At 50.3% G+C, this 21260-nt stretch overlaps 1 protein-coding gene across 2 annotated transcripts in view; it reads left to right on the top strand.

The window, feature by feature from the left end:
- ELL3 (elongation factor for RNA polymerase II 3) overlaps nucleotides 1-21260 on the top strand; it is a 275132-nt gene that overhangs the window by 87616 nt on the left and 166256 nt on the right. For both annotated transcript variants that reach the window (XM_069625175.1, XM_069625176.1), the window contains exon 3: nucleotides 20541-20668. In XM_069625175.1, the coding sequence (XP_069481276.1) occupies nucleotides 20541-20668 (128 nt within the window). The remainder of the gene's footprint in view (nucleotides 1-20540; nucleotides 20669-21260) is intronic.

The raw sequence follows: 21260 nt of genomic DNA, 5'->3' as shown, positions 1-21260 counted from the left end.
AGGACTTGCGTGGTGTGGGCTCGTCTATTATCAAATGTCCTCAATCCCCAGTTCTTCTTCGGAAAATTGGGGTGGTCTCCGATTTTTACAACTTTTAAATCGGAAACGCAAAAAGCAAAGCTATGTTTACACATTATAAAAACTGTGTTGGTGACAGTGTTATATAAAAGTACCCAGAGGCTGCATACAATTTACAAAACTGCCTGAAAGACTCACCTTAAATCCGGTTATTCTCATATAGGGTGACCAGACGCCCGGGTTTTCCCGGGACAGTCGGGGGAAAACACCCTCTGTCCCAGGAGTTTTTGCCGGGACCCGATTTCGAAATCCCAGCGCAACTCTTCCTACGCGAATGGGGGCGTGAAATGCCTTTCACGCCCCCATTTACTCCTCGGCGCTCTCCTCCAATGCCTGTGAGCACACCCCCTATCCCGATACCTGAACCAGGTAGTCGCCTGCTCCCTCACGCCAGAAGACATTACTGTTGAGGGCCGAGCTCTCGCCCCCATCGGCGTGGACGGCTGTGGGTTAATAGCAGTCAGAGTGCTAGCGTTGCAGGGTGTGATCCCTGCACGATAGCAACATGTGAACTGTGGCCTGCTCCGAGCACACAAAACAGTTAGGACGATGTGCCTTAGAGAACTAAGCACAATCCAAGATGAAGGCGAGCCGGCCGGTATCCAGACATTATAACGAATACATTCACAACGAAAACATATCCAAGTTCTAAAACAAGTATATATAGGGGGTGGGGTAAGCTTAGTGGTTTTTGGCTAATGTTTAAATGTCCATTAGAAAGGTGGAACACGTGTGTGCATAGAATGTGGCCTTCCACTAACCAAGGGCAAGTGATTTTGCTTCAGGCAACAGCTGGCATGTTTGTGTGTGCAGCTGTGAGCCGACACCCTAATATATGAGGGCCCAGTAATCCTGATAACCTCTCAGAAGGAGGAGGCAGGGTGCTGTCTATGATGCTTTCCCATTTTTTTGAGGACGGAATTCTTAGCCTGAGCCTTGCACTGCAACAGGCACAGCAGGGAGTGGAGACAAAAGGCTGTTAATGTTTGAGACATAAACCCCATGGTGGAGACACTAGCTTCTCAAAGCCAAAAGCTGCACCATTTTCGCAAAAAGCCTGTTTCATAAGCCTTCCACACTGACTCTCCCATCTCCAGGATATAGGCTGGTTTCACAAGTAAAAAAACACCTTTCTTCTTAGAGAGTTCACTTTCTTCAACTGCATAATAACAATTCTACACCCTACTATGATTAGAACGTGTTGGGGGATTTATAACATACTCTTCTGCATGGGGTCTTGACGCCTATAAAAACAAAACAGCACGTCCCATTTCAGGGATGAAATGAGGAGCCACGCCTGGATTTTATGATTCCTCAACTTTGCATTCTGGCTCTTGTAATTTCTGCATTCACAAGAGGGGACTCGGAAAATAATCGCACAGGGAGGAGGCACTACTGTGCGCTTTGTGGCCACACTGCTGTGTCACTACAGTCACTACACCAGGACTGTCAGTGCTGCAGATAAGAGACAGTGCAATTACATGATTTGCCCAGGATCACACACGTCGGTTCCACCAAGCACACTGTGTTGCGATATGCACTTAGTTATGTAGGCCAGTCCACCCCTGTGCATTTTTACATGTTCTTCTTTAGACCAGGCCCCTTCAAGTCTTAGACCATGCCCATCTGGCAAGCCACACCCCTAAATGAGGCCCCCCCATTCAATTGCTTACCCCATGTTTAAAGCACTGGTGTTAACAGTAGACGGGGACCAGCCCCTGACACAAGGCAAGAAAATATTCGGACCCTGGCACTTATTTACTTACGACTTAAGCACTGCTCCAGAGATGAGCCTGGCGGCGAATGCTCTGGTTCAGCCGTCAGAAATTGCCAAAAGCCTGCAAGGGCATGAACAGGGGGACAGAGTAGGGGTAATCGTCCCGGGATGCCCTACGCTTTGCTCTCTGGTGGGCGCCTGTATTCCCAGTTGGCAGCGCTGGTCATTGGGCCGGCTCTCGCCAGATCCGAGATCTGGCATCAGATGTGTAGCTGTGGAGAGGGGGGTGGAGCCGCTCACAGCAAATTGACGCCATGAGTACTCTTCTGGCTCCACCCCCTACCCATGCCACAGGCAGCAGGAGCCCCCAGCCAAGGCAGACCCTCAGCAAACCTGGGGGCTCGCCTCAGTGACCTAATCTGCTCTGTGCAAGAGAGTGTGCTCCCACATATTACTTTACTGAGGGGAGCCCCCGGGTGCGCTGAGGGTCAAAGATCCTTTGACTGAGCAGAAAGCAGAACCATTTGGAAAATGATCGAGCTGGGTGATCGTTGCCTTTCCCAAATGAATTCTGGTATTTGTAGTTTGGGATGTCAAATACATTTTGACACAGACGGTGAATGCTGTGATGGCTTGAAAAATACTCAAACCACAGTAAGGTACGCTTACTATGGCTTCTGTACTTTTCAAGCAAAAAAAGAAATTGCACCATTTTAAAACTATTATTTCAAACATTTCCTTTCCTCGGAGTTCCACTAGCAGCTCCTTGCAGCTTGATTTAGGAGGATAGCTCAGGGGCAACGCGCTGACCTTGGAAGCAAGATGACGCAGAGCAACACAGGTTCGATCCCCGGGTCTGCGCTTAGAAACCTCTGGGTATTAAGCGCGTTATAAATAACCTATTATAATTCCTCTGCCCCCTCCTCCAAACTCCACCCCCACTTTGTCCCCTGGCACCTCCTCCAGATTGTTTTCATTTCCACCACTGGCAGTTGGGCTGCACTCCACCCATGAGTGTGATTTTACAGGGGGACAAGGGAGTTTGTCCCCCACCAGCTTTCTGGCGCACCATCTTGACCCCCCCATTTGACAAAGGCCCCTTTCCTTTAGATGTCAGACCCCCCCCAACGACATTTTCAGCAAAGTTACTCCACTATTGCCCATTGCATTTTGCATATATTGCGCGCGGAACCTCCAATGGAGACACCAAAAAACTGCCCAGAAAAGACTCCATGTTGAGTTGGATTCAAAGAGAGCAGCAGTCGTCTCTGTATTTAAGAAGGGGGGAGGGGGACTCGAATGTCCCACTAAACCTGATCACTCCTGGTGCCGCAAGTGGCGACCCCACCACCCTCAGAAGGGTCTCTTGGGGGTGTCACTTGTTTATGAATAACACCCCCCACCCCCTCGCTTTTCGGGCAGGTAATACAGGCCTTTGCAGCTGAAGGTGCGGTGATCTTTGACCTTTTTACTTTTGATCCCTGAACTTAGATCTTATGCCTGCCGCTCCCCCCCCCCCTTTTCCCGGTGAAGTTGGTGCAGTAAGGTGCCACTGTAAGTACCGCCCCTCTTCCTGGTTGCACAGAGGCGTGGTGTGCGTTATGTGGGTTTAACGCACGATCCTTGTCCACTTCACAGTGCCCCGTGCGTTCAGTTCTGCAGTGGGATCGAGCCGTGGCGAGGTTTACTGCACTGTTCACATGTAAATGAGACTGCAGGCACGCAGGGTTCAAAGGTCAGCGCGGAGGGCGGCGCCACGGGCCTGGGCGGGCGGTTCTGCCGCCATTTCTTCTCCTCGGAGGCTCGTGCGCAGCCGCGGGCACAGGAGGGCCAGCCTCCACCCCTCAGGCAGGCAGGCAGGAGGTCAGACATGATGCAAAGCGCTTTATTTTATTTTTTCCAATCTTTTTTTCGCCCCTTCCTCCTTTCGCCTCTTTTACTTATTTTGAAAACCAGAGAACATCGAAGTGAACGTGGCTTCCGCTGTTTTGCTCACAATTTATTTGAAAACCTGCTAGTGTTGAGACGGTTCGTCTTTTGATGAAGGGGCTCTAGTTGCGGTGATAGGCCTCGGGTTATATAGAAGGGGCTCTAGGTGCGGTGATAGGCCTCGGGTTATATAGAAGGGGCTCTGGTGCGGTGATAGGCCTCGGGTTATATAGAAGGGGCTTTAGGTGCGATGATAGGCCTCGGGTTATATAGAAGGGGCTCTAGGTGTGGTGATAGGCCTCGGGTTATATAGAAGAGGCTCTAGGTGCGGTGATAGGCCTCGGGTTATATAGAAGAGGCTCTAGGTGTGGTGATAGGCCTCGGGTTATATAGAAGAGGCTCTAGGTGCGGTGATAGGCCTCGGGTTATATAGAAGGGGCTCTGGTGCGGTGATAGGCCTCGGGTTATATAGAAGGGGCTCTAGGTGCGGTGATAGGCCTCGGGTTATATAGAAGAGGCTCTGGTGCGGTGATAGGCCTCGGGTTATATAGAAGGGGCTCTAGGTGCGGTGATAGGCCTCGGGTTATATAGAAGGGGCTCTGGTGCGGTGATAGGCCTCGGGTTATATAGAAGAGGCTCTGGTGCGGTGATAGGCCTCGGGTTATATAGAAGGGGCTCTAGGTGCGGTGATAGGCCTCGGGTTATATAGAAGGGGCTCTAGGTGCGGTGATAGGCCTCGGGTTATATAGAAGGGGCTCTAGGTGCGGTGATAGGCCTCGGGTTATATAGAAGGGGCTCTGGTGCGGTGATAGGCCTCGGGTTATATAGAAGGGGCTTTAGGTGCGATGATAGGCCTCGGGTTATATAGAAGGGGCTCTAGGTGTGGTGATAGGCCTCGGGTTATATAGAAGAGGCTCTAGGTGCGGTGATAGGCCTCGGGTTATATAGAAGAGGCTCTAGGTGTGGTGATAGGCCTCGGGTTATATAGAAGAGGCTCTAGGTGCGGTGATAGGCCTCGGGTTATATAGAAGGGGCTCTAGGTGCGGTGATGGGCCTCGGGTTATATAGAAGGGGCTCTAGGTGCGGGGATAGGCCTCGGGTTATATAGAAGAGGCTCTAGGTGCGGTGATAGGCCTCGGGTTATATAGAAGAGGCTCTGGTGCGGTGATAGGCCTCGGGTTATATAGAAGGGGCTCTAGGTGCGGTGATAGGCCTCGGGTTATATAGAAGAGGCTCTGGTGCGGTGATAGGCCTCGGGTTATATAGAAGGGGCTCTAGGTGCGGTGATAGGCCTCGGGTTATATAGAAGGGGCTCTGGTGCGGTGATAGGCCTCGGGTTATATAGAAGGGGCTCTAGGTGCGGTGATAGGCCTCGGGTTATATAGAAGGGGCTCTAGGTGCGGTGATAGGTCTCGGGTTATATAGAAGGGGCTCTAGGTGCGGTGATAGGCCTCGGGTTATATAGAAGAGGCTCTAGGTGCGGTGATAGGCCTCGGGTTATATAGAATGCGCTCTAGGTGCGGTGATAGGCCTCGGGTTATATAGAAGGGGCTCTAGGTGCGGTGATAGGCCTCGGGTTATATAGAAGGGGCTCTGGTGCGGTGATAGGCCTCGGGTTATATAGAAGGGGCTCTAGGTGCGGTGATAGGCCTCGGGTTATATAGAAGGGGCTCTAGGTGCGGTGATAGGCCTCGGGTTATATAGAAGGGGCTCTGGTGCGGTGATAGGCCTCGGGTTATATAGAAGGGGCGCTGGTGCGGTGATAGGCCTCGGGTTATATAGAAGGGGCTCTGGTGCGGTGATAGGCCTCGGGTTATATAGAAGGGGCTCTAGGTGCGGTGATAGGCCTCGGGTTATATAGAAGGGGCTCTGGTGCGGTGATAGGCCTCGGGTTATATAGAAGGGGCTCGGGTGCGGTGATGGGGCTCGGGTTATATAGAAGGGGCTCTAGGTGCGGTGATAGGCCTCGGGTTATATAGAAGGGGCTCTAGGTGCGGTGATAGGCCTCGGGTTATATAGAAGGGGCTCTAGGTGCGGTGATAGGCCTCGGGTTATATAGAAGGGGCTCTAGGTGTGGTGATAGGCCTCGGGTTAAATAGAAGGGGCTCTGGTGCGGTGATAGGCCTCGGGTTATATATTTTAATAATTATTACTAGGGTATTTCATTCAGCGGGGGCCTAGCTTCAGGGGTCGAAGTGTACGAAAAGAAGTAGTGGAGCTATGTTCCCTGCCGGTCTGCCCCACTCCCCACAAACCCCATTGCTGCACCCTTCCCACACACAGTCCAAACCCCCAAACAAACACACCTGTTATGTAAGGGAATGTTCAGTGCAGTGCACTGAAGTGCAAGCTTCAACTTCTTCCTACACTTTTATTTTAAAGCTAAACCGTTCCGGAACGGTTTCTTTTTAAAATAAAAGTATAGGAACGATGAAACTGAAAAATAAAAAGTATAGGAGCACCGCTCCCGCCCACTTCGACCTCTGCCTAGCTTCGAGAAGCATTGGAGCGCTTTACAGAGGTACTACTACCAGATCTGCAGGGGGGTGGAGGCAAAGGGGCAGGCGTCTAGCGAGTCAGGTGGCGCGTCACTCGGCTTCTACTGCGCCCAAGGATCACTGGAGTCGTTTCAGGGCGCCTAGGCCTGTCCGTCCGTAGAGGGGCATATTGTGACCTGCCTGTACAAATAAAAATAAGTGGAATTCGGCGATGGCCAACAGTGCCAGTCCAGGTATTTTTGTGGACGAGCGGCCTGGCTGTATGGAGTAACCCCGTGAAGAGAGATTGGGGATACCTGCCTAACCTCTGGATTTTTCCCGGAGATTCTGGAATTTAAATCATGTCTCTGGGTCTCTGGGAAAGACCCTGGAATCTCAGGAATTTTGGTGTTCATTTTACGAGGTGATAGATGTCGAACGTGTAAAGAAATTGGCATGCTTTGTTTTGCCCACTCGTGTTTCAGTTGGCAAACTTTAAGCTGTTGTAGATAATAGCTCTTCCCCTTTCTGAATACAGAGCCGTGGCAAAAGTTCTCGTCACAACAGTGCAGTACTTTTCAAATGTCTGCCCACAGTGCAGGATTCGATATGAGGCTTTCCACGGACAGGTGGGCGAAGCCGTGTGCAAATGGGCGGAGTCTTGCGTGGCTTTGGACGGAGCATACATCTCAGGAATTTTGATTTTCAAATGTAGGCAGGTATGGATTGGGGGCACTGTGGAGGGCGCTGCAGGTACTTCCAGGGTGAAGCGGTACGGGTGGCGCACCTGCTCCTGGCTTACACTACTTCCATCCCTGTGTTTTTCTAGGAGTGCTCTACAACATGCCAGTCGCAATTATACAAGTGCAGCTTTGGAAAATAAGGGTATTCTCTTCAGCGCATTGAAGAGCCCGACAGACTTCTCTCCCATCCAGACATCTGAGAGAGAATTGGTCTTGTGGATGAAAACTTCACCAAAATTGCCTTGACTCTGGCATATCGCTTCCTCTGTATGTACCCCCCCTTTCCTAATCTGACAAGCTTGATAAGCGACTAGAAGTAGTGTAAACATTATTAAGCACTTTTTAAAACACTAAAATCATTATTGCCTCTTGGCACCTAAAAGTGTTTAATTGTACAGGCTTGAATCACACAGGTGACCTCACAAACACACTCGCGCCCTAGATCGCTGGGGTCTTCGCAGAGTGCTTTTCCAGGCCTCTGTGAAGAGAGTATAGCTCCCTGAAGCCTGAGTTTTTTTAGGCGTTTAGTTAGGGTGACCATACTGAAAAAGTAAAAAAACGGGGACAGGGCAACTAACATAAAAGTAGGACTAACTCTTGAAAGTGACTGTCAACGCACTACAGTAGCAGTTCGAGGAGAAGGAGGATTAAGTTTTACTGGTGGAATAAACGCAAAGTATAATTAATTTATCATAAACTAACACTGTCTTAAGATATAACATGCAGCGTTTCTTCTGTACAAGCTGTGCCTGCCACCCATGAAGACCTACTAAAAGTGTAGGAAGACGTTGCAGCTTGCACTTTCAGTGCACTGCACTGAAAGTTCCCTTAAACAGCAGGTGCAAGAGTTTGGGGTTTGTATTGTGTGTGGGAGGGGCCGTGGCGATGGGGTTTATGGGGAGTGGGTGCAGGCCAGCAGGGAACATAGTTCCACTACTTCTTTTTGTACACTTCGACCACTGCCTGGAAGGCGGATTACTTGGAGAAACAAACACTGTCACCCCCAACAAGTTTCGCCCCTTGTTCTTGCTCCCCCCCCCCTCAGAGTCCACTCTTTCCTCTGCCAACTCTCCAGGTGCTGCTTCCCTCCCCATCTGCGTGCACGCGCGTGTGCATGTGGAGTTCTACACGTGTCCTTGCGCACGCACGTCTGATTCATTCGCTGCGCACTTTCAAAGGAATCCTCGGTTGTAGGGCAAGTCCCGCAGTAGTGTCAGAAAGGAGTGCTTCCTTTTTACTGCACATGGCAGCCTGCTAAAACTGTGCCCCTTGGCGTGCACGCTTGATGTGTATGTATGTGTAACTGGTTTGTAACAGCGCCTTGATCGGGCTTAGTGTGCTGTAGACATGAATAAATAAATAAATAAATAAATTGTATACGCCTTTAAATGATACCCAACTACCTGAATCCGGCACCTGGGCGTGCAGGTGTAGTGGGACTCGCGCTGACTTCTCTGCACAGCTCCTCACACCACAGCCCTGCTTTGCTTTTTCTGTGCATGTGTGCAAGCTCTGGATGTGCCCTTGGGCAGAGCAGACTGGCTGAGCTGCAAGTGTACAGGGGGTGTCTCCAGAAGGCTGAGAACATGCCCAAGGGCGTGTGGCAGAAATGCGAGCCTACTTCAGCAAAGCAGAGTCTTCATGTACAGTCTGCCATACTAAAGGAGGGGGGCCGAGGGGGGGGGGGCTGCACGTGCACAGCTGCCACTGCTGTTTACACTGTCGCCTTAGGGTTATTTTCAAGTTGGGGAGAAACGTAGGCCAGGGCAGGAATTATTTTTCTCTGTATCCCGTGTTTATATGGACAGATTTATTTTTGTTCCTCGTTATCCAGCACGTTCCCCACTTTCTAGGGCTTTCCTTTGTTTATGTATAAAGTGTTTCTGTAATTATACAGGTCTGTCGTTCTGTAGGTGAGGCTGATCGGTAAGAGAAATACCACTGCCGCTCCTGACGCTGTTTTTTTACACCGATTCAGTCCCATAGAAGAACATCTGTATACATCTGTATTTGTTGTTCTAATTCTAGCAAACCGTTTTGTGACTAATACTTCCGGACCAGGGGGACGGAACCACAATGTACCTGGTGCTTGAGATGGTCTTGATGCTCGACAGCATCGAGTCGGTTCCAGGACACCTTGCAGCTCCTCTGACAGAAGTCAGGACGGGGGACAGCTGTGGGTATCAGGCGGCAGGCAGTTCGGCAAGCGAGGCTGGACAGACTGCTGCATGCTGGCCTACATGGCGGCTCGGGGTCAAGAATCATTGCCTCTGTGCTGGTTGGCCGATCTGGAATGCTGGTCGCGGTGTCTTAGACGGCTTTAGTGACTGCATCGTGACAACAGTCAGTGGTGCATCCGGTCACAGTTCGAGGGCTCGACTGTCTCAAAATGTCCTTAAAAGATGGACGCTGGTTGATGCTTGACGTGGCACTCCTCCTAGCTTCCTTACAGCGCCTGTGTCGTCCTTTAAGGTGGACGGTCCAAAGCTGAGCAGAGTGTTTGCAGGGAACGGCCTTGTCCTGTTTTCAGATACTCTCCGGCACGTCCCACCTAGGAAGCTTGTGGTAGAGCCTAGCAGGGCACGCTGTGTGCTAGCTGGGTACCAGTTCTGGAGCTGCTGGAGGTCCTCTGGATTCAGCATCTCCCTCTGTTCCCTGGGAGATGTTTAGGGGAGGGATCTTGCTTCCTTCTTGGAAATCCTGGCCTTCCATCACTGGCGGAAGCTGTAAGGCAGACTGTACCTTCAGCCGGGGTCCAAATGAGTCCTTCTTACTCCTTTTGAAGTCTTCAGACAATCTGCTAAGTAAGGAGCTCAGCCCTCTTTTAAAGCGAAATGGGTCCCAGTGATTGGTGCAGGCTAATCCTACCTTAATGAATCAATCCTTCCTGGGTCCCTTACCAACAATCTTCTGTTTTGTGTGAGGTCAGGACCAGAGTGCATTGCAACAGGAAAGATAAGAAGTGACAACATGTACTCCTTAATCCCACCCATCTTCCTGTCAGTTGTAGATCAAAGTGTCTCTCTGGTTAACTGAGCCCTCTGTGACGCTTGATCTAAGCGCAGGTCTCGCTTGAAATTAACTTTGTGATGAGACCAGACTTCCTGTCTTACTTAAATCACATACTTCTCCCTCCGAAAGTGGTCTGCTATGCAGGGGTTGCCTACGGTAAACAGTGGATCCAGAGATCTCATTCACTGTCCTTCGTACAGAGGGGTGGGAACTAGCTTCAAGTTGACACATTGCATACCAAAGGGGTGTTAGTCCTGCCTTCCTCTTGTCCATTCTGCATTCAAGCCTGACGCAGGCCTGTTCCAATTAACTCCTATTAGTATGCGCTGCCACCAGCAGTTTAGACAATAGGAAGGCAGACCCATGGAGCCTTTAATATTTTAATTAGGCTGTCCAGGAGGAAGGTGTCTCCTTTCCCCTTCTTGAGATGCTTTGATGTACCCATGGCTGTCACATTCCAGCTACATGACAGGGGAGGACAGTGCCTGTAGACTGTGTTCTTCCGGAGTACACTCGACTATGCGTTTGTAGTGTATTGAGCAGGGAAAATGTGTGCAGAATGGCCCTACACATTTTCGGAGGCTGATCTCCCATCAGCGCGACCCCCTTTTGTCTGCAAAGTGCTTCTAAAAGCCCATCCAGGCCCTGTGTGCCTTTGTTTTGCTGGGCACTTCTTCCTGGTTTCTCCCTCCCTCCTCACGCCTCCCAACCCACCCAGCACCGCTCTCATTGGTCCTCCCAGTCTCCATCACTGGTCTTCCCAGGGCAGCCCTCTGCCCGTGCAGCCCTGTGGCTAAGGGCCCTAAGGCCAAGGGCGGCTCCAACAGAGGCGGCTCCAAGAAGTGTCAGCAGGTGTCTGCAGGGAAAGCAGGGGCCAGCCGTCAACCACCACCCACAAGGACCAGTAAGGTAGGAGTGGCCTGGGTCAGGAGTAGAGCAATTACTCCACCCTGGATTCAGAGCCACTTTCCAAATCCATAGTAAACAAGGTGATTACTCCCCTCTGCATCTCTCTTCCCCTCACCCTCAAATGTAATCATTATTTAATACTGTACCAATCTGGCTAGGCACAGTCCCCCTTCCCCTGTATAGACCTATACAGGTCTTTCCAGTTTACCAGGGGTTCTGTCTCCAAACTGCATTGTATGATATTTAGATTGCATTGATGGGCCCCTCTCCCACTACACAGGTCTCTCAAAGTTGGGTTTTGTGTCCAGATTACATTGTATGATCGTTAGATTGCATTGATAGGCCCCTCTCCCATTACACAGGTCTCTCAAATCTAGTTAGGTTTTGTGTCCAGATTGCATTGTATGATCGTTAGATTGCATTGATAGGCCCCTCTCCCACTACACAGGTCTCTTACATTGTATGATAGTTAGATTGCATTGATAGGCCTGTCCCTCCAATCTGACAGGGCTTCTAAGTCCACATTGCATTAAGTGATAGCTAGTATGCATCAATGGGCCCCTCTCCCACTACACAGGTCTCTCGTATTTAGCAGGGCTTCTATCTCCAAACTGCACTGTGTGATATTTAGATTGCACAGCAGGTGCCACACCTGGAATTATGAACATTAGCCTGCCGCGCATCTAGACGGGATTGTGGATGCTGGCATGTGCCGCATATAGGTGGAATTGTGAAGGTTAGCAGGTGCCACGCTTAGAGTCGTGAACATCAGCCTGCCGCGCATCTAGACGGGATTGTGGATGCTGGCATGTGCCGCATATAGGTGGAATTGTGAAGGTTAGCAGGTGCCACGCTTAGAGTCGTGAACATCAGCCTGCGGCGCATCTAGACGGGATTGTGGATGCTGGCATGTGCCACATATAGGTGGAATTGTGAAGGTTAGCAGGTGCCACGCTTAGAGTCGTGAACATCAGCCTGCGGCGCATCTAGACGGGATTGTGGATGCTGGCATGTGCCGCATATAGGTGGAATTGTTGAGGTTAGCAAGTGCCACGCTTAGAGTCGTGAACATCAGCCTGCGGCGCATCTAGACGGGATTGTGGATGCTGGCATGTGCCACATATAGGTGGAATTGTGAAGGTTAGCAGGTGCCACGCTTAGAGTCGTGAACATCAGCCTGCGGCGCATCTAGACGGGATTGTGGATGCTGGCATGTGCCGCATATAGGTGGAATTGTTGAGGTTAGCAAGTGCCACGCTTAGAGTCGTGAACACTGGCCTGCGCCGCATCTACACAGGATCGTGAATCTTAGCATGTTAAATATCATATAACCCACTAACCAAAAATGCTTAACATCTCTGCATACTTATCTCATTCAAAAAACTCCCACAATCATCTCTCGCACAACAACCCGCATGCACTTCACCACACTGCAACAACACATAAGCCGCACCAACAGCACACGAGGACTGACATTGATCCAATACTCGCACCAAAGCTCAGCACACGGTGTATACTGAGTTGAAGCTGCCAACAGAACACCACTCCTCTCACTATCCTACCCCCTTTTCACTTTACTAACCCATCCCACCTTGTCGTTTACAGATCCGCCAGAGCACCTGGGAACCAACTCTGTTGGTGACGGTGCGCGGTACAAATACCTATAACATTTAACATTCAGTTTAATTTCAAAAATCAAAAAAGCCCGGGCGAGCGCACAATCCCCATGCGGATTTTTTTTGTTTGTTTGCATTAATGCGACATGAGCACATGAGGCGCTCCTTTTGAAGTTGAATTATGTAAAACGATCATCCACGGGTTCTCTGTAGCTCTCTTTCTGCGTCTGTTTCTCTAACTCTCTGCCTGTTTTCTATGTGTGCGTGTCTATTTCTCCTGCTCTGCCTGTGTGTCTGTCCGTGTTTCTCTCTCTATCTCTCTGTGTCTCCCTCTGTCTGTGTCTCTGTTTGTCTGTCTATTTCTCTTTCTCTGGGTGTATCTGTCAGATACTCTGTATGTGTCTCTGCCTGTGTGTGACTCTCTCTGTCTTTGTGTCTCTATTGCGCTGTCTCTGCCTGTCTCTTTCTCTATGTGTATCTGTCAGATTCTCTATATGACTCTTTCTGTCTCTGTGTCACTGTCTGAGTTTCTCTCTCTATATATATCCCTGTCTCCCTCTGCCCGTGTCTCTGTATGTGTCTGTCTGTCTATTTCTCTCTCTTTATCTCTGTCTGTGTCTCTGTCTCTGTGTCTCTGCCTGTGTTTCTCTCTCCACAGGCAATCTGAGTTTTGCAAGCTGCTTTGGGAGGTCACTGGCAAACAGAACCCTGAGCTTGCAAGGGGGCTGCCTTTCTAAGGTCACCGAACACTGCACCGAGAGTGCCAGCCTTTGTGTTAGTGAGACTCTTCCAATACATAGTGTCCTCCTGCCTCCATGCATCCGTAGCACGCATGTGACAAGCTCACCTTAAAGAAAAACACCCTGAGCATATAGACCACCGTGGAGGCCTCTGCTGAAGTCGGAAAAATACATCCACATGAAACGTGATACACACTGTTGTTCTTTTCTTTTGTTGTGCATCTACATTATAATCAGGATATCTATTGCAGGATGTTCTATATGTACAGCACTGCACGTTGCTCGCAACAGCTGCAGAGTGCATTGAAAGGGAAAAGGCATGGGTGGGGCAGGTGCTGGCCTAGTCTGTAGACTGACCCAAGTGGTGGAGTGGCCTGCACTGGGAGGGTACTGGTTGTGCCTCTCAACTAGACACTGCCAGCAATAGATGAACCTCCAATCCTTTGCAGAACTGTGCAATCTTGTGCAAGAAGGTCCTTTGTTAAGCAATGAACACCCGTTCCACGGGCTGTACAGGGTGATAATGGCCCTTGGCCCGATTTAATAGGCCCGAGCATAGCAAGTGGTCCCAGGTCATTGACCGCTGGCCCGTTACCAGTCTCTGAAGTGATCCGACCCCAGTCAGCCAATCACAAGGACTTGAGCAGAGAGTGTGATGAGGCACAGGTGAGGATGGTGGAAGTGCCCCCTCTGTAGGAGGGGGTCCATGCTCTGCTCCCATACTGTATAAAGAGGGGGCCACATCCTATGGCCCAGAGCTTCAGTCATAAATATGAAGGCGTTCTTTTTTGAGACTCAAACTTCTTCAGGGCTCAAGTTTTGAGAGCATATGACTGTGGAGAGAAGGACCCTGGCCGGGAGAAGACGGGTAGATTTCAAGAGTGTGAACATGCCAGCGTAGCGATGGAATTCAGGGAGGCCCAATTCTGGCCACAGGTTGAGAGGGGTGCACTCGGGAAGGTACCATCTGCAGAGGTAAGAATTCTTCTGGGAGTCCTCATCTGGGCGCCCCATCTTACACACGATGCGCCACGCTATGGAGGACTTGCACTCAGGGGTGTTGCTAGGTCTGGAAAAGACCTGGGGCTACGCTAATGTCGGAACTGTCGGAACTGGGGGCTAACCAGCAATTTGGCTGTAGCTCCTGAGATTCTATCAGGGGCTACAACCAAAAGACCAGGGGCTATAGCCCCCTTAGCCACCCCCTAGCAACGCCTCTGCTTGCACTCCCTGCCTCCTACTTCTGGAACTATTTCTGAACTGCAAAACGTAGACAGAGGGCAGACCTGAAGCCCTCATGGTACCCCAAGTGTCGCCCTCTTCAGACCCAGGCTTCCTCGGCAACCTGCCCTCTTCTCCCCGGAAGTCTTTTGGGACACCTGGTCATTTCTGTAAAGTATCAGGGTAAACAAACGGTGCAGGTACATGGGCCGACTCCAGCGGGAGCACGGGATCCGGTTGGGAGCTCAAGTTTGAGGGCTGAAAAGCCGCAGGTCGGCCCTCTATGGCATAGTGCCCATCGCCTCAGAGGCTAGAGTGGAAAATGTGTTTTCAGCTCCGCTCATGTGTGTAATGTGCGTAATCCAGTGTCTGCTTTCCAAACCCAGGTGGCACCGTGCCCATCTCAGCCCTGCCACCACTTGTTCCTGGGCATCTGGATTTGCTTGTTCTTTTCCCGCTCCTTTTTTCCGTTTGTGTAGCAGTTTTTTGCTTCACACTAAATGATTCCTCTTTGAAGGAAAATGTGTTGACATTGTTTGATCACCCCACTATGGCCAAGAAGGTGGACATATTGTACAAATGAGCATGTCCTGGGGCATGTCTTTCCCGGTGTCTTCAGAGGCTCTTGGGATCCTGAGGCAGAAGCATTCCTGACTGTGGAAGCAGGTCCAAGCTCCTCTCCACTGCACACTACGAGGAGAAGGCTTCGAGATCTGCGCACGGCGCGCGCGCTCTGGGGAAACCACTGGCTAATCCAAAGTGCTAAAAATGGCGCTAAGCCGCAGCCTCGTGGGGGACATCCAGATGATGCCCTCAATAAGATGACAATTAGGCAGCAAAACTGCTGGGGCCCGGAGCCCGTAAACAGTCGGCCCACTGGGACAAGGCTGTTCAAACGGTAGTGCCCCCAGCGGACCGAGGAAAGAAGCAGAACCTGCAGGAAAGAAGGCCCCAGAACCGGAGCTACGTTTTATAGACCTTCAAGTTACTGCACAGAATGTTCATAGTCTGGGGAGAAAAACTCTTACCCGTTTATCCAACATTGTATAGGACTTGCAAGGTAGCGCCCAGAGGTCTACATTTACCGAATATAATGGCCAGTTCAGTAGACCTTTCTTCAAGGATCCTGGCTCTCCGAATACCAAACCATGTTCCTCGTGGATGGGGGTCGCAAGTAGAGAGGTTTTCGCCTACCACCGCATGCTTGCGTCATCGGCATCCATAAGACTGCGTGCTTTCTGACATCACCAGAACATCTACCTTCTGTTTTTATTTTGTAATTAAAAAAAAAAGTGATAATAAACTGTTCTTAACTTGGGTTTACCAACCCCTAAATCTCTGGTGTCCCTGGTAATGCCTTGATTTGTATCTCTCTCATGTCTCAAAATACAGGTCACAGTTTCTTGCTCACACCTTCTTTCTGAAGAAGGCTCTAAGGCCAAGCACACGACACAAGTCCACACCTGCAGTGAAGGGCTGGACGTCGTGTCTGACGTTTCATGCTTGGAAGGGAGGGCATACTCCAATGTCAAGCATCATTGGTACTCGGGGCTTTAGTACTCTGGCATTTAGAACTCTGGGCCTTGGTACTCTGGGCCTTGGTACTCTGGGCTTTGGTACTCTGGGCCTTGGTACTCTGGGCCTTGGTACTCTGGGCCTTGGTACTGTGGGCCTTGGTACTCTGGGCTTTGGTACTCTGGGCCTTGGTACTCTGGGCCTTGGTACTCTGGGCTTTGGTACTCTGGGCCTTGGTACTCTGGGCCTTGGTACTCTGGGCTTTGGTACTCTCGGTCTGGGTACTCTCGGTCTGGGTACTCTGGGTCTGGGTACTCTGGGTCTGGGTACTCTGGGCTTTGGTACTCTGGGCTTTGGTACTCTGGGCTTTGGTACTCTGGGCTTTGGTACTCCGGGATTTAAGTGGGCCCGGGCAGATCCCCAAAGCTTTCCCTGAGCCGGGGCACCAGCTTTTAATGTCAAGCGTACACGGGTGACTTGTGTAAGGAACAGAGAAATTAACATGCTTTGAAAAGAATCCATGCAGGGACGCCGGACAGCCAGCACTGGACTCCTAAATGCTAGCTCGCTGATGAGTATGCATGGCTCCTAGGTTGCAGTCAATTTGCTAGTAGGATCTGTTCATGAATTAAATCAGCACAATGGCCAGTGTGCACTATGTGCTGGGGGTGGGGGGGAGGTGCTTGGATCAAGGTCAGATATCTTACAAATAAAAATGTGTGTTCGTTCTTATGTTGCCAAAATGTTCTCTTAGTTTATGCAAAGCAGGAAGTAGCTTCCATTGGTGCTATTCATCCTCCTCCTCTATCTCATAAGTGCTCTCATGGGAGGTTTCTGGGCCGGCTGAAGAAGCATGGGGGCTCTTCGTCCTCCCCCCTTCCTCCAGGAAGCTGAATGCTGCCTAGGTTTTAATGGAGATGTTTCATGATGCAAACTCCAATGGGCGATTTACCTGATTTAATGATTGAGGCAGCATTCCATCTTAATCGTCATTATTTCCCGGGCATGCTCCCCGACCCCCCCCCAAAGAGCTGAAAGTAGGTTGAAACATGTGGGTGATGGGGTAACACCGGAGGTCTGACTCTGGCCAGCAGAGCCTTTACTTTGAGAAGGCCGGTGGCCACCGAGGGAATCTGTGCACACTGCTAGCCATTCCTTGCCGGGGGTGGTTAATAGCCACAGGTTCTCATGGGAGCGGAAACCTGAATGAGCACTTGAGAAAAGATATTAAACCCCCTGGATATGGGTCCTTTACAGAATGAAGCTGAATAAGTCACCGGGTGAATTGCTTATCTCTCATTCTGAAGGATGCATGTCTTTATAGGCGGCAGCTCGTGTAGAAATGTAGGCAGGAGGGGTGGGGGGGTAGGTACAGTGCAGACAGGAGCACCTGGAGCAGGCGGCCCTCACTAGAGCCACCAGGCCCTCCTGTTTGGCCCCACCCAGTACAATGTGGCCACGCCTGTTTTTCCAGAGTCAGCCCTGGATTTCGTATCCCACTTAAAGCCTTGTACATACTCCTCTCTGTATCTTCTAGTGGGGCTGTGTCTTTCCCCCCTTTTTTCTCTATGGGATGGTGCGTCGCGTTGTTTGAACTGCCCTACTGCTGTATGGGAAGTCTATGCCCTGGACGTCACGACACAGGTGTGCATTGGTCCTACCCTCTGCGGGTACTGGGTTACAACCTCCTCCAAACTATGACTCCTCCCTGGCGGTTCCTGGCATGCTCTGAGGGTCAAACGAAGCCGAGTTCCCCTTTACATGGTCCATACCATGCAGCAGAACTTAGCAACATGTGCTGGCCTCCCTGTAAACTTCATTTCTTTGGTTGTTTGGTTTTTAAATCAGTTATTTGGCATAAGAGGCTCCCTTATTTTCTTCTGGTATTCTAAATATGGAAAGGCCCTGGCAGCAGGCACGCTTGCGGGGGCGCGGGAGCCCCAGGGCTAGATGGTAGCACTGCTGGGTTCTGTGATACCGATTCTTGTGTAGTTTTTGTAGTAATGAGAAGGTTTGGTTGGTGGAATGGGGCCCTTTTATATTTCTTCTTCTAAATGGGGAAATCGTGGGCAGCCAAGCCTTGGGCACAGGTGGGCACAGCCATGGAATTGCATAATGCAGCGCTGTGTTAGTTGTAAGAGCTTTGAATTGTACCACCTGCACGGTACACGCCATAACAATGCACCAAGCGGAACCCGAGACGGTCGCATTGCTTCATCCAACCAAATGGGGCTTCTTCATTGAGAATTGCAGGCTGCACCCAATTCTCCGCCTTTGTAGTGGCTCCAAGGCACATGGAATGTGTGAGCAACCACGCTGGAATTGTAATATTATCTGAGTTTGCAGCTTTTCTGGTTCCCACGTGGGCCTTCGGCGGTGCAGGCTGCGCCTGAAAGCAGTTCTTCTATTGCAAGGTTCTACAGCCCAACCTTTTGACTATTCTATCTGGATTCTACTATCGGGCAACATCTTGCCCCACTTGCACCGTGGCACTGTTCTGCATTAAGTCTGTGTCCAGGGAATAAAGCTGGGCGCCGGTCTGGGGGTGGGTTCCCTGGTGCTCTGTGGAAAAGCAACCTGTAGAGCCGTCCATGTGTGAGTGTGTCTAGGGCAGGATGAGGAGGGCCTACTCCCGGTGACCGAGAATACAGGGAGTGAGTGACCTGTATGTGGTGAGAGGGCGTCGATGACACCTTTCCTCATTCCTAGTCTACGGCCCGCGGCATGCGTAGCCATTTTACGAAGCCTCCTGCGATCCGTGCTAGTTATTGAAGCCATGTAACGTCCTGCGATGCCCAAAAATGAAAACCCCACATCTGCCCAAATCTCTCGGTAATGCCTGCAGAGTAATAAGGCACCCACCAAAAAGCCTGTAAATAAAAGCCTGAATGGGTGATTTGGCCGAATTTCAGCCGTTCGAAAATTCTGAACGGCCGAAAATGTCGACCAAATCCCCCATTCAGTGCTAAGGGCTGCGGGGGTGTCCCCTGCCCCATTGTTCACTATATTGTGAGCGAGGGTTGCGCGGGTATCCCCTGCAGCCGATCCTGAAAAAGTAAAACATTTAAATTAAAAAAAGGACCCCGCGTCGCTGGTTCCCGATCACGAAGTGAAAGTGAATCGGCGTCGCAAGGACACAGCGAGTCGGCAGCACACAGTGAAGTGTGCTGCCGCAAGGTAAGTAAGGGGGTGGGGCGGGGCCAAGTCCGAAATGTCCAGGGGATAAAAAAGACAGGGTTATTTTTGGAAAAATAATCTTCAGTCTTTTCTCCCTCAAACATTTCCGTCACGGATTCCAACCCCGATCTGAAGGATGTAGTGACAAGAGGAAGGTGGTAATCACAGTAGAAGTGAAGAGGAAGGCGGTGGTTACTGCAGGAGTGAGGCGATAAAATCCAGAGTCTGGGGGATGAATCAGAAGCAGTTACGGCATCAGAGGATAGAGATGTTGAGGTGGTGAAGTGGGTAGCGGTGGAGTGATGTGGAAACAAGAAGATTGGGACCTAGCCGTCCCAGAAGAGTCAGGTTGCAGCAGGCCAGGAACAGCCAGATGGTGGGCGGAGGAACAGAGTGACGTTCAGTATAGAGAGAAGGCTAATGCCTCTCGGGCAGTATAGAGAGAAAGCTAATGTCTCTCGGGCAGTATAGAGAGAAGGCTAATGTCTCTCCGCAGTATAGAGAGAAGGCTAATGTCACTCGGGATTTGGTGGGGAACTCTATGGTCTCCACTCAAGCTCTCCCTGCCAGCTACTTGATGGCTCATAACCTTTTGGGCACTGTTATAACCCAATGGTCCATGACTCCAGAAAGCCTCTTCACAGACCAGGAAAGAAGAGGTTCAGGAACCCTGTATTCCCACAACACCAGAGCAGAGGGAGATCGCACAAACTCCTAGAATCTCTGAGGACAGGGTCTTAGAAGGACCTTAGCACCCGTAACGGTAAGAAAAGACTCTTGCAAAGAGAAATCCATCCCAACTATTTTGTTGTTATTTTGGGAAGTTCCATGTTGTCTTTTAGTTAACCCCCTGTGCAGAATCCTTAATGAGCCATTAAATAAGATAAGCGAGCTTAACGTCTTCTTGGTCCCCACATGAGAGTTGGACAGGGGGAAGGCTAAGAGAGGGGCATTGCATGTTCTCAATAACCATCACCGCAGCACTCATGATTCCGGTGGACACCTTTCTTATTTTGTGCTTGCATGTTTTCTAATGTCACTTCAGTTTCTACTATTTTTTGGGGTCTCTATATGCGTTTGTGTCACATGCATGAAGTTCACAGCTGCATGATTTTCTGTTCGTTGCTCAGAATGAAATGAGCGACTCTGGTAGCATGGTCCTTGGCAAGTAATCCTTGGCTCAGATCCTGTGCAAACTCTTTTTTGCCAGGGCCTTGGGCCCTCTCCGCTCCCCTCTCGCCTTCTGTGTGTATGTTGCTGTGTGGAGACACTCTCTCTCTCGCTCTCCGAGGAGAACAGAACCTCGTGAAACTTTCCTGGAAAATGTATTCCTGCTCCCCTTTGATCCTTTTTTTGTTTTACTGACATATTTCTTTCTTTGTCCCCCCCCCCCCGCCCTCCAACAGTACATCAAGATTCCTGCTCCAACCCCAGACTCCCCGGACGGAGTCCGCGTCTTCACCTTCTACCTCTCGCGTGAGAGTAAGGACAAGCCGCAGTCCAGCTTTGAGTGTATCCGGCAAGGAGTGTCCAGGTAAGTGGCCATAGAACATGGTAATTCAGCTCTGAAAGCTGCGACGTGTGTGCATGTGTCCGTGCTGGAGCACATGCATGTACAGTTCTGCACCTCCCTATAGACATCTTGTGGTGTTTTCCATGTGAAGTAGATATTTAATTGTGCGCCTTCACTGTGCTCGTGGCCACCCTCACGTAAATGCAACAACTCCTCCACTTCTTTCATTCATAAATATATAACTGTCTCCATTTTCATGGCGGTTTTTTCCTCTTTTTTTGCTTTGTTATATATATATTTATATATTCACTGAAAAAACTTTAGTTAGGGTGCGGCTAAGTTGTGCAGATTTAGCACAACACAACCCTTCAAATTCTGTGGATGTCAGAAGTCATGGCCAGCTTAACTCGGCGCACTGCCGTTGATGACCCCCTAATGCTATGCCCCCCAGAGTGCCATTTTGTATGTCATTGTGACTCCCTACTCTTAGAATATGTATGTGTTCATGGGCTTTGCAACGGGAGCGCAAGGATTAAGCTGGCCATGACTTTCCACATCCACTGAATTTCAAGGGTTTTGTTTCATTAAATCCACGCAACTTAACTGCACCTTA

Source organism: Ambystoma mexicanum, chromosome 11, assembly GCF_040938575.1.
Source record: "Ambystoma mexicanum isolate Mex_15411 chromosome 11, UKY_AmexF1_1, whole genome shotgun sequence".
Taxonomy (NCBI): Eukaryota; Metazoa; Chordata; class Amphibia; order Caudata; family Ambystomatidae; genus Ambystoma; species Ambystoma mexicanum.
Note: the sequence above shows the minus strand (reverse complement) of the source record. Positions and strands in the feature narration are given on the sequence as shown.